The sequence below is a fragment of the Pongo pygmaeus genome, chromosome 11 (assembly GCF_028885625.2).
Source record: "Pongo pygmaeus isolate AG05252 chromosome 11, NHGRI_mPonPyg2-v2.0_pri, whole genome shotgun sequence".
Lineage (NCBI taxonomy): Eukaryota > Metazoa > Chordata > Mammalia > Primates > Hominidae > Pongo > Pongo pygmaeus.
Genome location: NC_072384.2, coordinates 87,292,145 through 87,305,729, shown reverse-complemented (window position 1 = coordinate 87,305,729; position 13,585 = coordinate 87,292,145). Strand labels below are relative to the sequence as shown.

General features: G+C 33.1%; 1 protein-coding gene and 1 long non-coding RNA gene across 4 annotated transcripts in view; one reads left to right on the top strand and one right to left on the bottom strand.

Moving 5' to 3' along the window:
- LOC134737700 (uncharacterized) overlaps positions 1-13,585 on the bottom strand; it is a 456,000-nt gene that overhangs the window by 16,778 nt on the left and 425,637 nt on the right. The gene's annotated exons all lie outside the window — the stretch shown is intronic.
- Positions 1-13,585, top strand: part of CALCRL (calcitonin receptor like receptor) — a 112,214-nt gene that overhangs the window by 93,179 nt on the left and 5,450 nt on the right. For all 3 annotated transcript variants that reach the window (XM_054477289.2, XM_054477291.2, XM_054477290.2), the window contains 5 exons: positions 802-955; positions 2,280-2,340; positions 2,423-2,489; positions 8,949-9,167; positions 9,321-9,362. In XM_054477289.2, coding sequence (XP_054333264.1) covers positions 802-955; positions 2,280-2,340; positions 2,423-2,489; positions 8,949-9,167; positions 9,321-9,362 — 543 coding nt within the window. The remainder of the gene's footprint in view (positions 1-801; positions 956-2,279; positions 2,341-2,422; positions 2,490-8,948; positions 9,168-9,320; positions 9,363-13,585) is intronic.

The window sequence follows — 13,585 nt, the reverse complement described above, 5'->3', positions numbered from 1 at the left end:
TAAAAAAACTATTTCAAAAATGATGATAATTACCACTAAACTTTTATTGATTTTCAGACTAGAAACTGGAGCCAATAGGAGTAGCAGGTCATGTATTTTTGGGAAAGCTTTAATTGTATTCTCCTGTTTAAGGGAGTCAACTGTCACTCTTTTGTGTTTTCTTTACTGTAATTTGAGTGTCTCTCTTCCTGCCTCTTTAAAAGTAGAGAAGCAAAAATGGAGACCTCAGGAAAAATGGAAGGGAAACCATAATTTTGTCCTCCTTTTACTTACACAAAGCCCTCAAACCCCATATTTGGATAGGATAACCTATGGATGTATTAGATTATTATTTAATAATCATTTGCATGAGGAGCATGTAATATGCAAAACTTTTCAAGTATTTGGGCACTTCTAATGAATTGGTTTTAAAATTACTATTATTTCCAACAGAATGCAACAGTCAAGGGATTCATGATGATGTAAATAAGGGTAAAGTTATTTATGTGTGACACTTTTATACTTATAATTACATAATAACAAAAACACATTCAGAAAATACACATTCACTAAATAAAGTAGATTTAGAAGTTACACTTTTTTTCTGGAAGATATACCATTATAAATCTTTGGAGTCTGTGGCTAAAAACTAAAGGCACCATTACATGAATATGAAGACTGGCATTCCACAAATCCTAATCATTAATGTATGGGATTTTGTGTGTAGGGGAGAAGGTTCCATGTTTCCTGAGCTAAACTAGAGTATTGTTTTACATGTGAATTCATAAACAAGTAAATATTGGGTTTTTTTTTTCCTCACAGGTTAGTTGCAAAGTGTCCCAGTTCATTCATCTTTACCTGATGGGCTGTAATTACTTTTGGATGCTCTGTGAAGGCATTTACCTACACACACTTATTGTGGTGGCCGTGTTTGCAGAGAAGCAACATTTAATGTGGTATTATTTTCTTGGCTGGGGTAAGTGTCATTATACATACTTGTTGATTCAATTGATTAAAAAAGCTTTTGGAGGATGCCAGGTTCCTTTGTAATACGAATATACCAATGAGTAATCATTTTTAAAGAATATCAGGTGATTAACTTTTGCCTATTATTGTAAATTGCAACATTTTAAGCAAAGTATCACTGACTCATCCATTGTTTTCAGTAGTCACAAGTCAATATATAATAGTGTCTTTTTTTCTATTGGCTATGCCAATGAATAGGGTATCTTGGCTGAATATGTAGTGACTAAAACAACAGAAGTAGAATCATAAATTAAAGATTTAGTCTTTGTACAATTCTGAATATTCATTTTTGCCACGTGTAAAATGAGAGCATTGAGTTTAAACATCTTTGAAGTTCCATTCTAAAAATATTTGTTTAAAATATTGTCATTTTATGGTAAGAGTAGAGGGATTAGTAATTGAATAAAGGCATGCAAAGGATTTATTTTTTTTCTACACAATCTCCTGATGTGGTATTATTCACAAAGCAAACAGTGACATACTTCTGACATATTAAAAATAACTAGAATAATACAAAATATGAAGTGCAGAAATGAATTTAACAGGACTAGTTTCCAGAAACAAAACTGAAGTTGTACTTATCTATTATCATCTATCTACCCTATCATCTATCTATATCTATATCTATCTATCTCTATCATCTATCTAAACTATCATCTATATCTAGAAAGAAATACATATACAGAGATGTATATATATACACACACACACACAATTGTAGTGTATTCTGATTAACTTTATAAAGCATTGCTTAATTACATATTTGGAAGAGCTGATTTAGAATGTTCAAAGCCTGCCAAATTTTTGGTACATAAATTAATCACTTTTTTTCTTCTTCTCTTCTTCAAATAATGGCTTACTAGTAGTAATCTCTCTCATAGTGGAAGTTCTTGTGATTCTCAACTTTTTTCCACATCTGATAATGTACCAAATATTGGCCAATTCCATCTCACAGAAAGTACAATATGCTGAATTTCTTCTAATCCTTGTGGCTTAGGAAACACGTCTTAAGAGTTAAGCTCTAAAGTCCACTGATTCAAAATGACTTATGAATTATAGTAGAAGAAGATATACACACAAACACAAAAATGTAAATACCTAATACTTTCTAATGTGTATTGTTGACTATACAAATAATGTTTATTCAACAAATATATAGTGGCTAGTTTTTTTGCTCCTAGAGTATCTTTGAATTTTTGTATTTAATTACATATTTTCGAAATACCATCTGTAGAAAAAATTCCTATTTATTTTCTTTTTCTTTGGTATTACAGGATTTCCACTGATTCCTGCTTGTATACATGCCATTGCTAGAAGCTTATATTACAATGACAAGTAAGAAAATCTCTTTTTATTATTTCTACTGGAACAATGTAAAATAAAAATTTTCAACATAATGTTTTTATGTTTTCTCTAGTTGCTGGATCAGTTCTGATACCCATCTCCTCTACATTATCCATGGCCCAATTTGTGCTGCTTTACTGGTATGTAACAAATTCTCCTTTCCTTATCATTGCTCACATTTCAACTTTATTTCTGAATCATCTGGCCTATGGTATCCTTCAGGGTTTCAGTGGACACAGATGGACATGCATGTTCACAGTGCTTAAATGAATAGCGTTTAGTGAAGGTATCCTATCTGATGTATGGGCAGGAAAGGCAAAGGAACTAATTAGTAAGGGATGGTGAGCCATTAGGGACCAACAGTGGAATGCTGTTATCACAGCTAGACCTGAAGAGAGAAGTGTTAGTGCAGTGAAATGAGCATTGGGAGGAGTCACCCAGTAAGAGATCTGATCTTGAGTAGAGAAAAACAACCACTGCCAAAACCACAGCCTGGCAGAATAGAAGCAGCAGAAACAAAGACTCGAATTTATCTTTATTCCCATACTGTTATCTTTTGGCTTTTCCAATTAGCCAGATGCAGCAAATGTCTCAGGGCAAGGAAGTCTGGGTGAAGCTGTTCACAGACATCATCCTCCTGTGGCACAGAGAGGAATAGAGAATGAATCTAGCAGGAGGATGGGAGGTGACAAACAAGAAAAAACAAAATACCTATGCAAATTTTACATTATAATTATTATCAGTTAATGTGAGTGCATTAATTAGACATTTTAGTGTGATTGCAGGAAAACAGAAGTCACATTCAATGCTTTTATTACACTATTATTATTTTTATTATTTTAATTGAAAAAAGGTCTTGCTCTGTTGCCCAGACTAGAGTGCAGTGGAATGATCACAGCTCACTGCAGCCCCCAACTCCTGAGTTTAAGGGATCCTCCCACCTCAGGCTCTTGAGAAGCTAAGAATATAGGTATACACTACTATGCTTGGATAATTTTTTAAAAAGTTTTTTATAGGGAGAGGATCTCACTATGCTGCCCAGGCTGGTCTTGAATTCTTGGGCTCCGGTGATCCTTCTGCTGTGGCCTCCACAACTGCTGGGATTACAAGTGTATTACATTCTTTGAATGAGAAAGTAAATTAATACAAACTAGCAATCTAGCATGCTTTGTCTCAGAGAGTATTAGAGATCATAATGCAATTACAGTCCTTAGGAGTTGTATTTTAGTTACAGCTGCTATTCATTTTTGTTGTTGTTGTTGTTATACTTTAAGTTCTGGGATACATGTGCAGAATGTGCAGGTTTGTTACATAGATATGCACGTGCCATGGTGGTTTGCTGCACCCATCAACCTGTCATCTAGGTTTTAAGCCCTGCATGCATTACGTATTTCTCCCAATGCTATCCTTCCCCTCACCCCCACCCTCTGACAGGCCCCAGTGTATGATGTTCCCCTCCCTATGTCCATATTTTCTCATTGTTCAACTCCCACTTATGAATGAGAACATGCAATGATTGGTTTTCTGTTCCTGTGTTAGTTTGCTGAGAATGATCGTTTCTAGCTTCATCCATGTCCCTGCATAGGACGTGAATTCATTCTTTTTATGGCTGCATAGTATTCCATGGTGTATATATGCCACATTTTCTTTATCCAGTCTATCATTGATGGGCATTTGGTTTGGTTTCAAGTCTTTGCTATTGTGAATAGTGCTGCAAGAAAACATACGTGTACATGTGTCTTTATAGCAGAATGATTTATAATCCTTTGGGTATATACCCAGTAAGGGGATTGCTGGGTCAAGTGGTATTTCTGGTTCTAGATACTTGAGGAATCACCATACTGTCTTCCACAATGGTTGAACTAATTTACACTCCCACCAACACTGTAAAAGTGTTCCTATTTCTCCACATTCTCTCCAGCATCTGTTGTTTCCTGACATTTTAATGATCACCATTCTAACTGGTGTGAGATGGTATCTCATTGTGGTTTTGATTTGCATTTCTCTAATGACCAGTGATGATTAGCTTTTTTTCATAAGTTTGTTGGCTGCATAAATGTCTTCTTTTGAGAAGTGCCTGTTCATATCGTTTGCCCACTTTTTGATGGGGTTGTTTGTTTATTTCTTGTAAATTTGTTTAAGTTCTTTGTAGATTCTGGATATTAGCCCTTTGTCAGATGGATAGATTGCAAAAAATTTCTCCCATTCTGTAGGTAGCCTGTTCACTCTGGTGATTGTTTTGCTGTGCAGAAGTTCTTTAGTTTAATTAGATCCCATTTGTCAATTTTGGCATTTGTTGCCATTGCTTTTAGTGTTTTAGTCATGAAGTCTTTGCCCATGCTTATGTCCTGAATGGTATTGCCTCGCGTTTCTTCTAGGGTTTTTATGGTTTTAGGTCTTACTTTTAAGTCTTTCATGCATCTTGAGTTAATTTTTGTATAAGGTATAAAGAAGGGGTCCAGTTTCAGTTTTCTACATACGGCTAGCCAGTTTTCCCAACACCATTTATTTAATAGGGAATCCTTTCCCCATTGCTGGTTTTTGTCAGGTTTGTGAAAGATCAGATGGTTGTAGAAGTGTGGTGTTACTTCTAAGGCCTCTGTTCTGTTGAATTGGTCTATATATCTGTTTTGGTACCAGTACCATGCTGTTTTGGCTACTGTAGCCTTGTAGTATGGTTTGAAGTCAGGTAGCATGATGCCTCCAGCTTTGTTCTTTTTGTTTAGGATTGCTTAGTCTTGCCTATACAGGCTCTTTTTTTGGTTCCATATGAAACGTAAAGTAGTTTTTCCTAATTCTGTGAAGAAAGTCAATAGTAGCTTGATGGGGATAGCATTGAATCTATAAATTACTTTGGGTAGTATGGCCATTTTCATGATATTGATTCTTCTATGCATGAGCATGGAATGTTTTTTCATTTGTTTGTGTCCTCTCCTATTTCCTTGAGCAGTGGTTTGTCGTTCTCCTTGAAGAGGTCCTTCACTTCCCTTGCAAGTTGTATTCCTAGGTATTTTATTCTCTTTGTAGCATTTGTGAATGAAAGTTGACTCATGATTTAGCTCTCTGTTTATCTATTATTGTTGTATAGGAATGCTTGTGATTTTTGCACATTGATTTTGTATCCTGAGACTTTGCTAAAGTTGCTTATCAGCTTAAGGAGTTTTTTGGCTGAGTTGATGGGGTTTTCTAAATATACAGTTATGTCATCTGCAAACAGAGACAATTTGACTTCCTCTCCTCCTATTCAAATACCCTTTATTTACAGCTGCGATTAAGTTATTTATATATGTGTTCGTGTATGTATGTGATATTTTTCATGTAAAATTCAAAGCTTCCTCATTCTTATTTTCAGACTCTTTTTAAATACAGATATTCTATTATTTAACTATATTTGCTAGCTGCAGTTTAGTATATGGTTGTGTTGGATCACTGTTCAAACCATTCTCAAAATGTATCATTGTTAAGCCATTCTTATAGAATTTATTATGACTTTCATAACATTTTTTGATATACCTTAATATAGATTGTAGTGAAAATTTCAAAGGCAAAGGCACTTGCCTCCCTTCCTTCTCCGATATTCTAAGGGCGTGAGTGACATACTGTGTTTAAGTTGTACCCTGAGACTGCCTGGTTTTGCATTGTGTGCACAAAAGAGTCAGTACTGAATCCTGGCTCTACCACAGCTGCCTGTGTATCATCTCAGAGCAAGTTTTCTGTTTTATTTTGTTTTTAACCTCTCTGTGTCTTTGTTTTCTCACCTGTAATGATGGAATAATAAGAATATATACCTCACAGGGTATTATAAGGATTAAATGAGATACTTTCTGTTAAGTGATTTGGCACAGTTAGTGCATAGAATATTATAAATTCTTGAAAAAATGCCTTCAAAGTTTCCTCACTTGTAGTTTCTGGATGATACCATGCTTCTACTCTGAGGAGAGCTCGAAGAAACTATAATATAACATTTGGGCTACCCAGGAGATTCCAGAACAAATGCAAGACAATATTTTATTACAAAAGATCTGGCTGCACAGAGGGGTACATCATTCAGACTTCTAAATCAGTAAGGTTCAGGAAGTGAAAGCACCTAGCAAATGCAAAGTGTAACATCATCTACACAATCCTTGGAAACATCTGTTCATGTAAACTTTGAGGAAGAAGAGTAAGGATGAAATACAGGAATATAGCCCATCAAGCTGGTCAGTAGGAAAAGAAGTGAAAATCCACATTATTTGCCTAAAACTTTCCCATCTTGTTGGCCTAAAACAAGATTAGGAACCTATTTTTCTATCCGGATAAATCATTCTGTCCTTGTTTAAGCTCCAGAGCTCCTCCTTGGTCCTGGCCAATTCCAAGCTCCTCAGAAGAGCCCTAGTAATTGTTCTCATGGCTATCATGTGTTTTTGCACAACTTTTATAAATAAGATATTTTAATCACAAGTCATTCCACTCAGACTTCCTCCATCCCATTTCCACGTGAGCAGGGTGATACTGGAGTGACTACAGCATTTTTGAGATCCTGTTGAGGGGAAGTTGAGAGATGACACATTTAATTTGGGTTCAGTGACAGATATTTAGGTGACTTCAGTGCATAGTTAAGTGATTGTTTGGGAATGACTTCCAGAAACTGTCCTACTGCCACTGTATAGATTTACCCCAGTTCCCGTCATGACCCAAGCGTGGTATTGTGATATGAAAATAGCCTGATGTGCCTACTAGCTACGTAAACTTTATGAGTATGCCAGTTAAAGGTTTCTTCTTTTCTACTGAACTAGTTTGGCTCGAGGGTGGGTGAAATTCAGACATAGTTCTTCTAAAATTTAAAATTCTTCTTTTATTTTTGCTTAAAGTAAATGGAAATATTTACAGAAAATAAATTAAGATGAGGGGATTATAATTCTCAAAACAATGTTTTGTGGAAAAACAGCATGGAAAATAGCATCCAATTCATTCTAAGACAATTATTTATAAAATAGCTAATAGAATAATTAACGCTATTGTCAACTCTAGTTTCTAGTTTCACATTTTAAATCAGACTTGCCATTTGGAGAAGCACTTTGCATTTAAAAATTTTCATATAATTGGGATCATCTAAATTGCAGTGTTTCTACTGCGTTTTTATAATTTATGATTTAAAGTATTAAGATTATAAAATATTCGATATTAAGCAGATAAAAGAGCATTATTATCTTTTTTTAAAGAGCAATGGGTGTTTAGAGAGGGAATATATTAGGATGAGTGGAATAACAGCTGACATGTTGATTTGTCACGTTTCATTTTCACACCTGTTGAAATGGCTTATTCTGCTTTTGTCTTTATCGTATTTCTGTGTCTACAAACATTGCTTTTCATAGATGTGTTTCCGTTAGGATTATAGTGAGCTGTATATTTTTGAAGCATATGTTCCATTAAATTTTCTAAAAATAGTGGTAGAATATTTTTGTGCCCAGTTATTTTTATGATACAATTTAGCAAATGCATGCTCTTTGTTAATTCTTTTCTATAATAAATGGGAAACTACTATTTTTTGCAATTTTCAAACCGTGTGGATATAAATTATATTTGGTGCATAGACTGAAAATTTAAGATTATTAAACAAAGGGCAGATGCCAGAACTAAGGGTGAGGAAAAAGAAAAGAGAATAGCAATTAGCCCCTCTGGAGCTCTTCTGGAATTAATATTCATGATTCTATGGAAGGCATAAGGAATGGGCATAGAGAAAATGGACCAAAGTAAAAGATATTGACTTGGGTGAAAATAAGAAAGAGATAAACTCTAACTTGGGTGAAAATAAGAAAAAGATAAACTTGTATTATGCGAGAGAAAGAGAAATAAATATGTTTCAGTAGGACCCTGTTTGCTGAGTCACATTAGAGTGTCAAAGGTTTATGTCTCCCATCCAAAGAAAGTACTGTCTCTTCGAGAAAGTTGTTAAGGCACAAAAATAGTGAATATTATGTCATTGCAGACAGTAATTAACAGGAGGTCTTATAGAATGCCAAATTATTTTAGCTCTAGAATGAAGATCAGCTGGTTCAAAGTTCCCTCATAAGTAAAAGAGGATTACAGTGCTACTTTGGAGAGGTGTTGTAAAGATTATTGTTACAAGAAGAAGCAGGAAAGTTTTTGGTTTGAAAGATGAAAATGGTTATTATGGTATAATACACATTTAGAAAGTATGTCATATGGACATGATAAAGAGGGGATGCTTTAAAAATTAGCATTTTTCTATAAACAATTATTTTCTTTGATATGAAAATGTTCAAAATCTTTAGTTTTTAGACCACAGATTTTTTAAATTGCATGTGAAAATGAGCTGAGAAAAACTGAAATATTCTTCAACTGAATTTGTTCCACAGTAATTATACCATAATTTAATTTTACTTTTTTAAAACTTGTTTATTAAAATTGATGTACTTGTTAAATTGATAAATCACAATTCCAGAAATATAAATTAATATCTTAGGCAATAATACCCTTTAAAAATATTCTTGTACGTTAAAAATATTTTAAGATTTATACAATTGAAGATACTTGAATAATGCTTCTTAATATTAAATATGAAATGATTTTCAGATGCCATTTTATTTCGTTTTTAGGTGAATCTTTTTTTCTTGTTAAATATTGTTCGCGTTCTCATCACCAAGTTAAAAGTTACACACCAAGCGGAATCCAATCTCTACATGAAAGCTGTGAGAGCTACTCTTATCTTGGTGCCATTGCTTGGCATTGAATTTGTGTTGATTCCATGGCGACCTGAAGGAAAGATTGCAGAGGAGGTATATGACTACATCATGCACATCCTTATGCACTTCCAGGTATGGCATTCTTGATAAGAAGGCAGCTTGAGAAGTTTGGTATTAAATATACATATAGCTTTGGTTTTACTCCTGACTACTTGTACAGCTATTTGGTTACAAATACATGTATCTTTCCATTTGGATTCAGATCATTCTATTTTTCTTTTACAGGGTCTTTTGGTCTCTACCATTTTCTGCTTTTTTAATGGAGAGGTATGATAATTGATTTTATTCCTTCTATTATATTATATTTACTATCTGTCTATCTATCCATGTATTTAAATGAGATAAAATTATAAATTCCCCAGGAACAACCATATTAAATTCTATTTCCATCAGGGAAAGAACCATAGAATCTCTTACCATAGGTTTAACTCTCCTTCTCAAATGCTCAGGTCATATTGGAGTTTAAAGCTAGAGAAAAGTCAAACTCACTTAAAAATATTTCAAAAGCTATTCATCTAATCTTTTGAGATACCTTTGAGTCCCATTAAGTCTGAGCTTTTCCCCAGATACAGTGCTAGGCAATCCCAAATCTCATAGAACATACACTCTAATAGGAAATAAGAAATAGGATCATCTCATTTTCCCTCTTTCTCTTTTTTGCCTGTCTTACAATGCAGCCTAAGGAAGCAACTTTATGGCAAATACAAAAGGATTTTAAAAATTAAACTCTTGGTTGTACAGGGAAGAAATTCAATGGGTTAGGAAATTTAGAAGAGAATGCTCTAATTCATAACATGACCATGTACTCTTCAGTACTTCTAGATTTTTATCCATGAGTTTCCTACTTGGGAAGTTTCAGGCATTTTGAAAACTGGTAACATATTTCTTATGCATACAAATGTGTTATAGCTCAGTAATTTGAGCTCTATTGACTTAGCTCTTTATATGTTTTTAATCTGCTCAACACAATTTAACCTGTAGAAGGATTTTGGCAAAATTGAACAAAGTTTAGAAATCCAGACAGCAGCTGAGTGAGACACAGACACTTGATAATGTGAAGCTTATCATAAAGCTTCAGATGGGGAACACATGGGACCAGTTGGTATAACCTATGACAACCATTCCTATAAAACAAATGAACATTGGAAATCATGCACACATCATGAAAAACTATAACATGTTATTTGCTCTTGCTTAAGTAATATTTTTACTTCCTCATCTTGGCATATAATAAAACTCAATGTTCAGTTTTTAATTAAAATATATTTCAGGTTCAACACATATTTATTTATATTATTATTATTTATTTTATTTATCTATATTTATTTATTTGTAATGGGGTGTAGAATTGCCACACATTGTAGACTATATCCCATACATTTAAGTGGTACTTCCATAATTCTTCTGCTATACAGAAGACAAGAGCAACTTTTTCTGAAATCAATGAGAAGCATAGACAGAGAATGCAGTTACAAAAAATAGATAAATCATTTGTTTGATAGTAAAATTCAAATAGATTTTATTATATACCTCTATAAATTTAATGTTATAGACACTGAATTAGACAATCCTAAATGCTACTTGTATAGGATGTAATAATTAAATATAGATGAGAGTGATATGGACAACATGCTAAAGAACATGCATGAAATAGGAAAGGTAGACCTCTGTATCTATGGAAACAGATTTTAATTCTATGAACTAATTTTTAAATATTCAAAACACACTCACTAGTAAAATATTTTGTAATAGGAGGCAGTGTAGAATAAACACAGCAATACATTTAAACAAGAAAGATGCTACTTTTCATCCTGGCTGTGATATTTTGGCAAATGCTGGCAAATTTCAGGAGCTTGTGTCTATCTTTCTTAAAGGGAAATTAAATCAAGTTCTCTACACAGGTCTCAGAAAAATAAATACAAGCTAAGAAAGATAAAGTTTTTAGCACCATGCCCCACTTCATGAGATTCTTAGTATACTTATTATTTGATTTGTCAAATCACTTATTTTCAAAAATACATGTGCAAACAGGAACATTAATCATTTTGGATCAAAATCCCAAATTGGCTCTTTTATTTAGAAAGAGTGCCCAGGGAATATCTAAAGTAATGCCTAACACTCCTGTTACACTTGATCTGTGTAAACAAAAGGGACACAGAACCTTGATCTTCTGCCATGTCCTAAAATTGAGAAAATTTTGACATTGGAAAATTACAATAATACAAAATCTTTGAGCTAGGCTGTTGCCAAATCTTTCAGTTCCTCACAACATTTCTAATATCTGTTCCTTTTCTTCATCTCTGGAGATATAATCCCTGTTTCAGTATGATTCATTTCTTTTCTTAAGAAATACTATGATCCCTCCCTTTTTGTCTCAATGCCTCTTACTTTTTCCCACTCTCATAACATGAAGAAACAACTGCCAAATTCATTTTGTTCCAACTATGTCATGTACTTCTTAAAATCATTTGCTCAGGCTTAGTTTCCTTCTTGTTTTCCACATTAGGTCAAATGCCTGCTTTTAGCTTAATATTTGTGTTTTTTTTCTTTCCTACCTTTTATGTACTTTTTAGCCAACATCTTGCTATTAGTATTTCTCACTGGTTAAATAAATGTGACTTGACAAGTACTTGGATTACTTTCATTTTATCCCTAGTGCCCTCAGACAAAAATGTACACTGTGATCATAAACTAGGGACTCTAGTCATCAGAAGGTTATATTTAACAACACCTGAGGGTAGATATCCCATAAGATGAGCAAAAAGTTTTGTTGAGAACAATTAAACCCAAATTCTTTAATGAGAACTAGGTAGACTTTTTATAAAAGCTTCATACATATTTTAAATTGACTCCCATTAAGGAGTATAAAGTTTGTTCCTTATTGGGTGTTAATGGGTATATAAAGTTGTAATGTTACATTCTAAACATTTGCCTTACTACTTATATCATGGTCATGCATAAAACAATGAAAACATTCATATCTTTAATAACACCCAGCTATCTTCCCTTACAATGGAAATTTGCTTGTTACTCTTCCCCATTGATTTTTTCTCATTAAAAGTTTATTAAGAGTAGCTGCTTTAATGTCGTATTTAACAGGTGTGATATTGTATTAGAGGAAGCAGAAGAAAAATGTAACATCCTTAGAGCAAATAACATAAACAAACAAACAAGTCTACAAGGCCTGTGGATCTTTAATTAGGTTTATTTTTAACTATAGTAAGACCTCACAGTTCAGGAAATTGGCTTTCTGTGGTTTTTCTGATGATTTAGTTGCAAGGAAGAAATAGAGTGATGACCTTAATCAAAGTAGATATCTTAAGAACAAACAGTCATATATTTCAATAGCCATTTTCCTTCCAAATTGAATTTAAGCTTTCCTTTTTAAGACTATAAGTACTAGACTCACAGCTAAGCTATTACTTCCTGTCAGCTTTTTCTCATCCTTTATATAGAATTTTTTATACAAAGCTATATGCCACTTCCCCTCAACCAGAAACTATATTGTTTATGTACTCAACCAATTCAGCATTTAGTAACAAAATGAGGAGAAATTTATGAAACAAAAAATAAGGATCAAAAATATTTCTCATCAGATGTATCTAGATAATTGGTCAATGGTCATTTTTATTTTGAATCTCTGAATATGTATTTAAAATTCACAATCTGAAGCCATTCAATTTGTAGTTTGCTCATGATCTTGAGGTTGTTACATATGCCGATGTTATTTTTAAATTATCTTAATTTAAATATTTTATATGGAGGATTTAGAATTATATTACTAAATTGAGAGGAAAGTTTAATTTTTGCAAGATAAATAAATTTGTTGCCTTATAAATGCTTTTATTTTCAAAGCATATTTACATGAATATAAATTGTTTTCTTCAGATATGGTTACCATATATTTTTTTAATTGAGCTTGAAAGTCATGAAGTTACTGAACTTCATCATAATGTAACTTTTAATACGAAGTTATTTCATTTTAATTATATAATTTTTAAACTATATAGTAGAGTGAAACTAACTGGTAATTTTAATACCTCATTTAATTTTACCTAAACACATTGTTGGCTTTATATTTGCTCCTTCTTTTTTTCTACATGAAATGAGACAATAAAACTTTGGGTTTATTTTAGGTGACAGACTATAAGATACTTTAACAGGAACTCTGAAGTATTCTGTAAAGCTGCAGACATCCTGGAACACCTATTTTCTATAGAATGTTTGTAATTGGAGGAATTGAGGTTGTGTGTGTGTGTGTGTGTTTGTTTTAATCCATTAGACTAGGAAATAACAAGAAAGAAATAAGCCCTTTTTAAAGATTTAATATTGATTTGTATACATGGATATAGTGAAGAGAAAGTTGAGGAATTCTATATAAGTAGTAGAAAGTTAAACAATTATACATCAGTACGTAGAAAATGAATTACCAGAAAGTTGCTGTGAGATGCTCAGATTCCCTTTGGAAAAGCACTGAAAGAGCCAAAGAG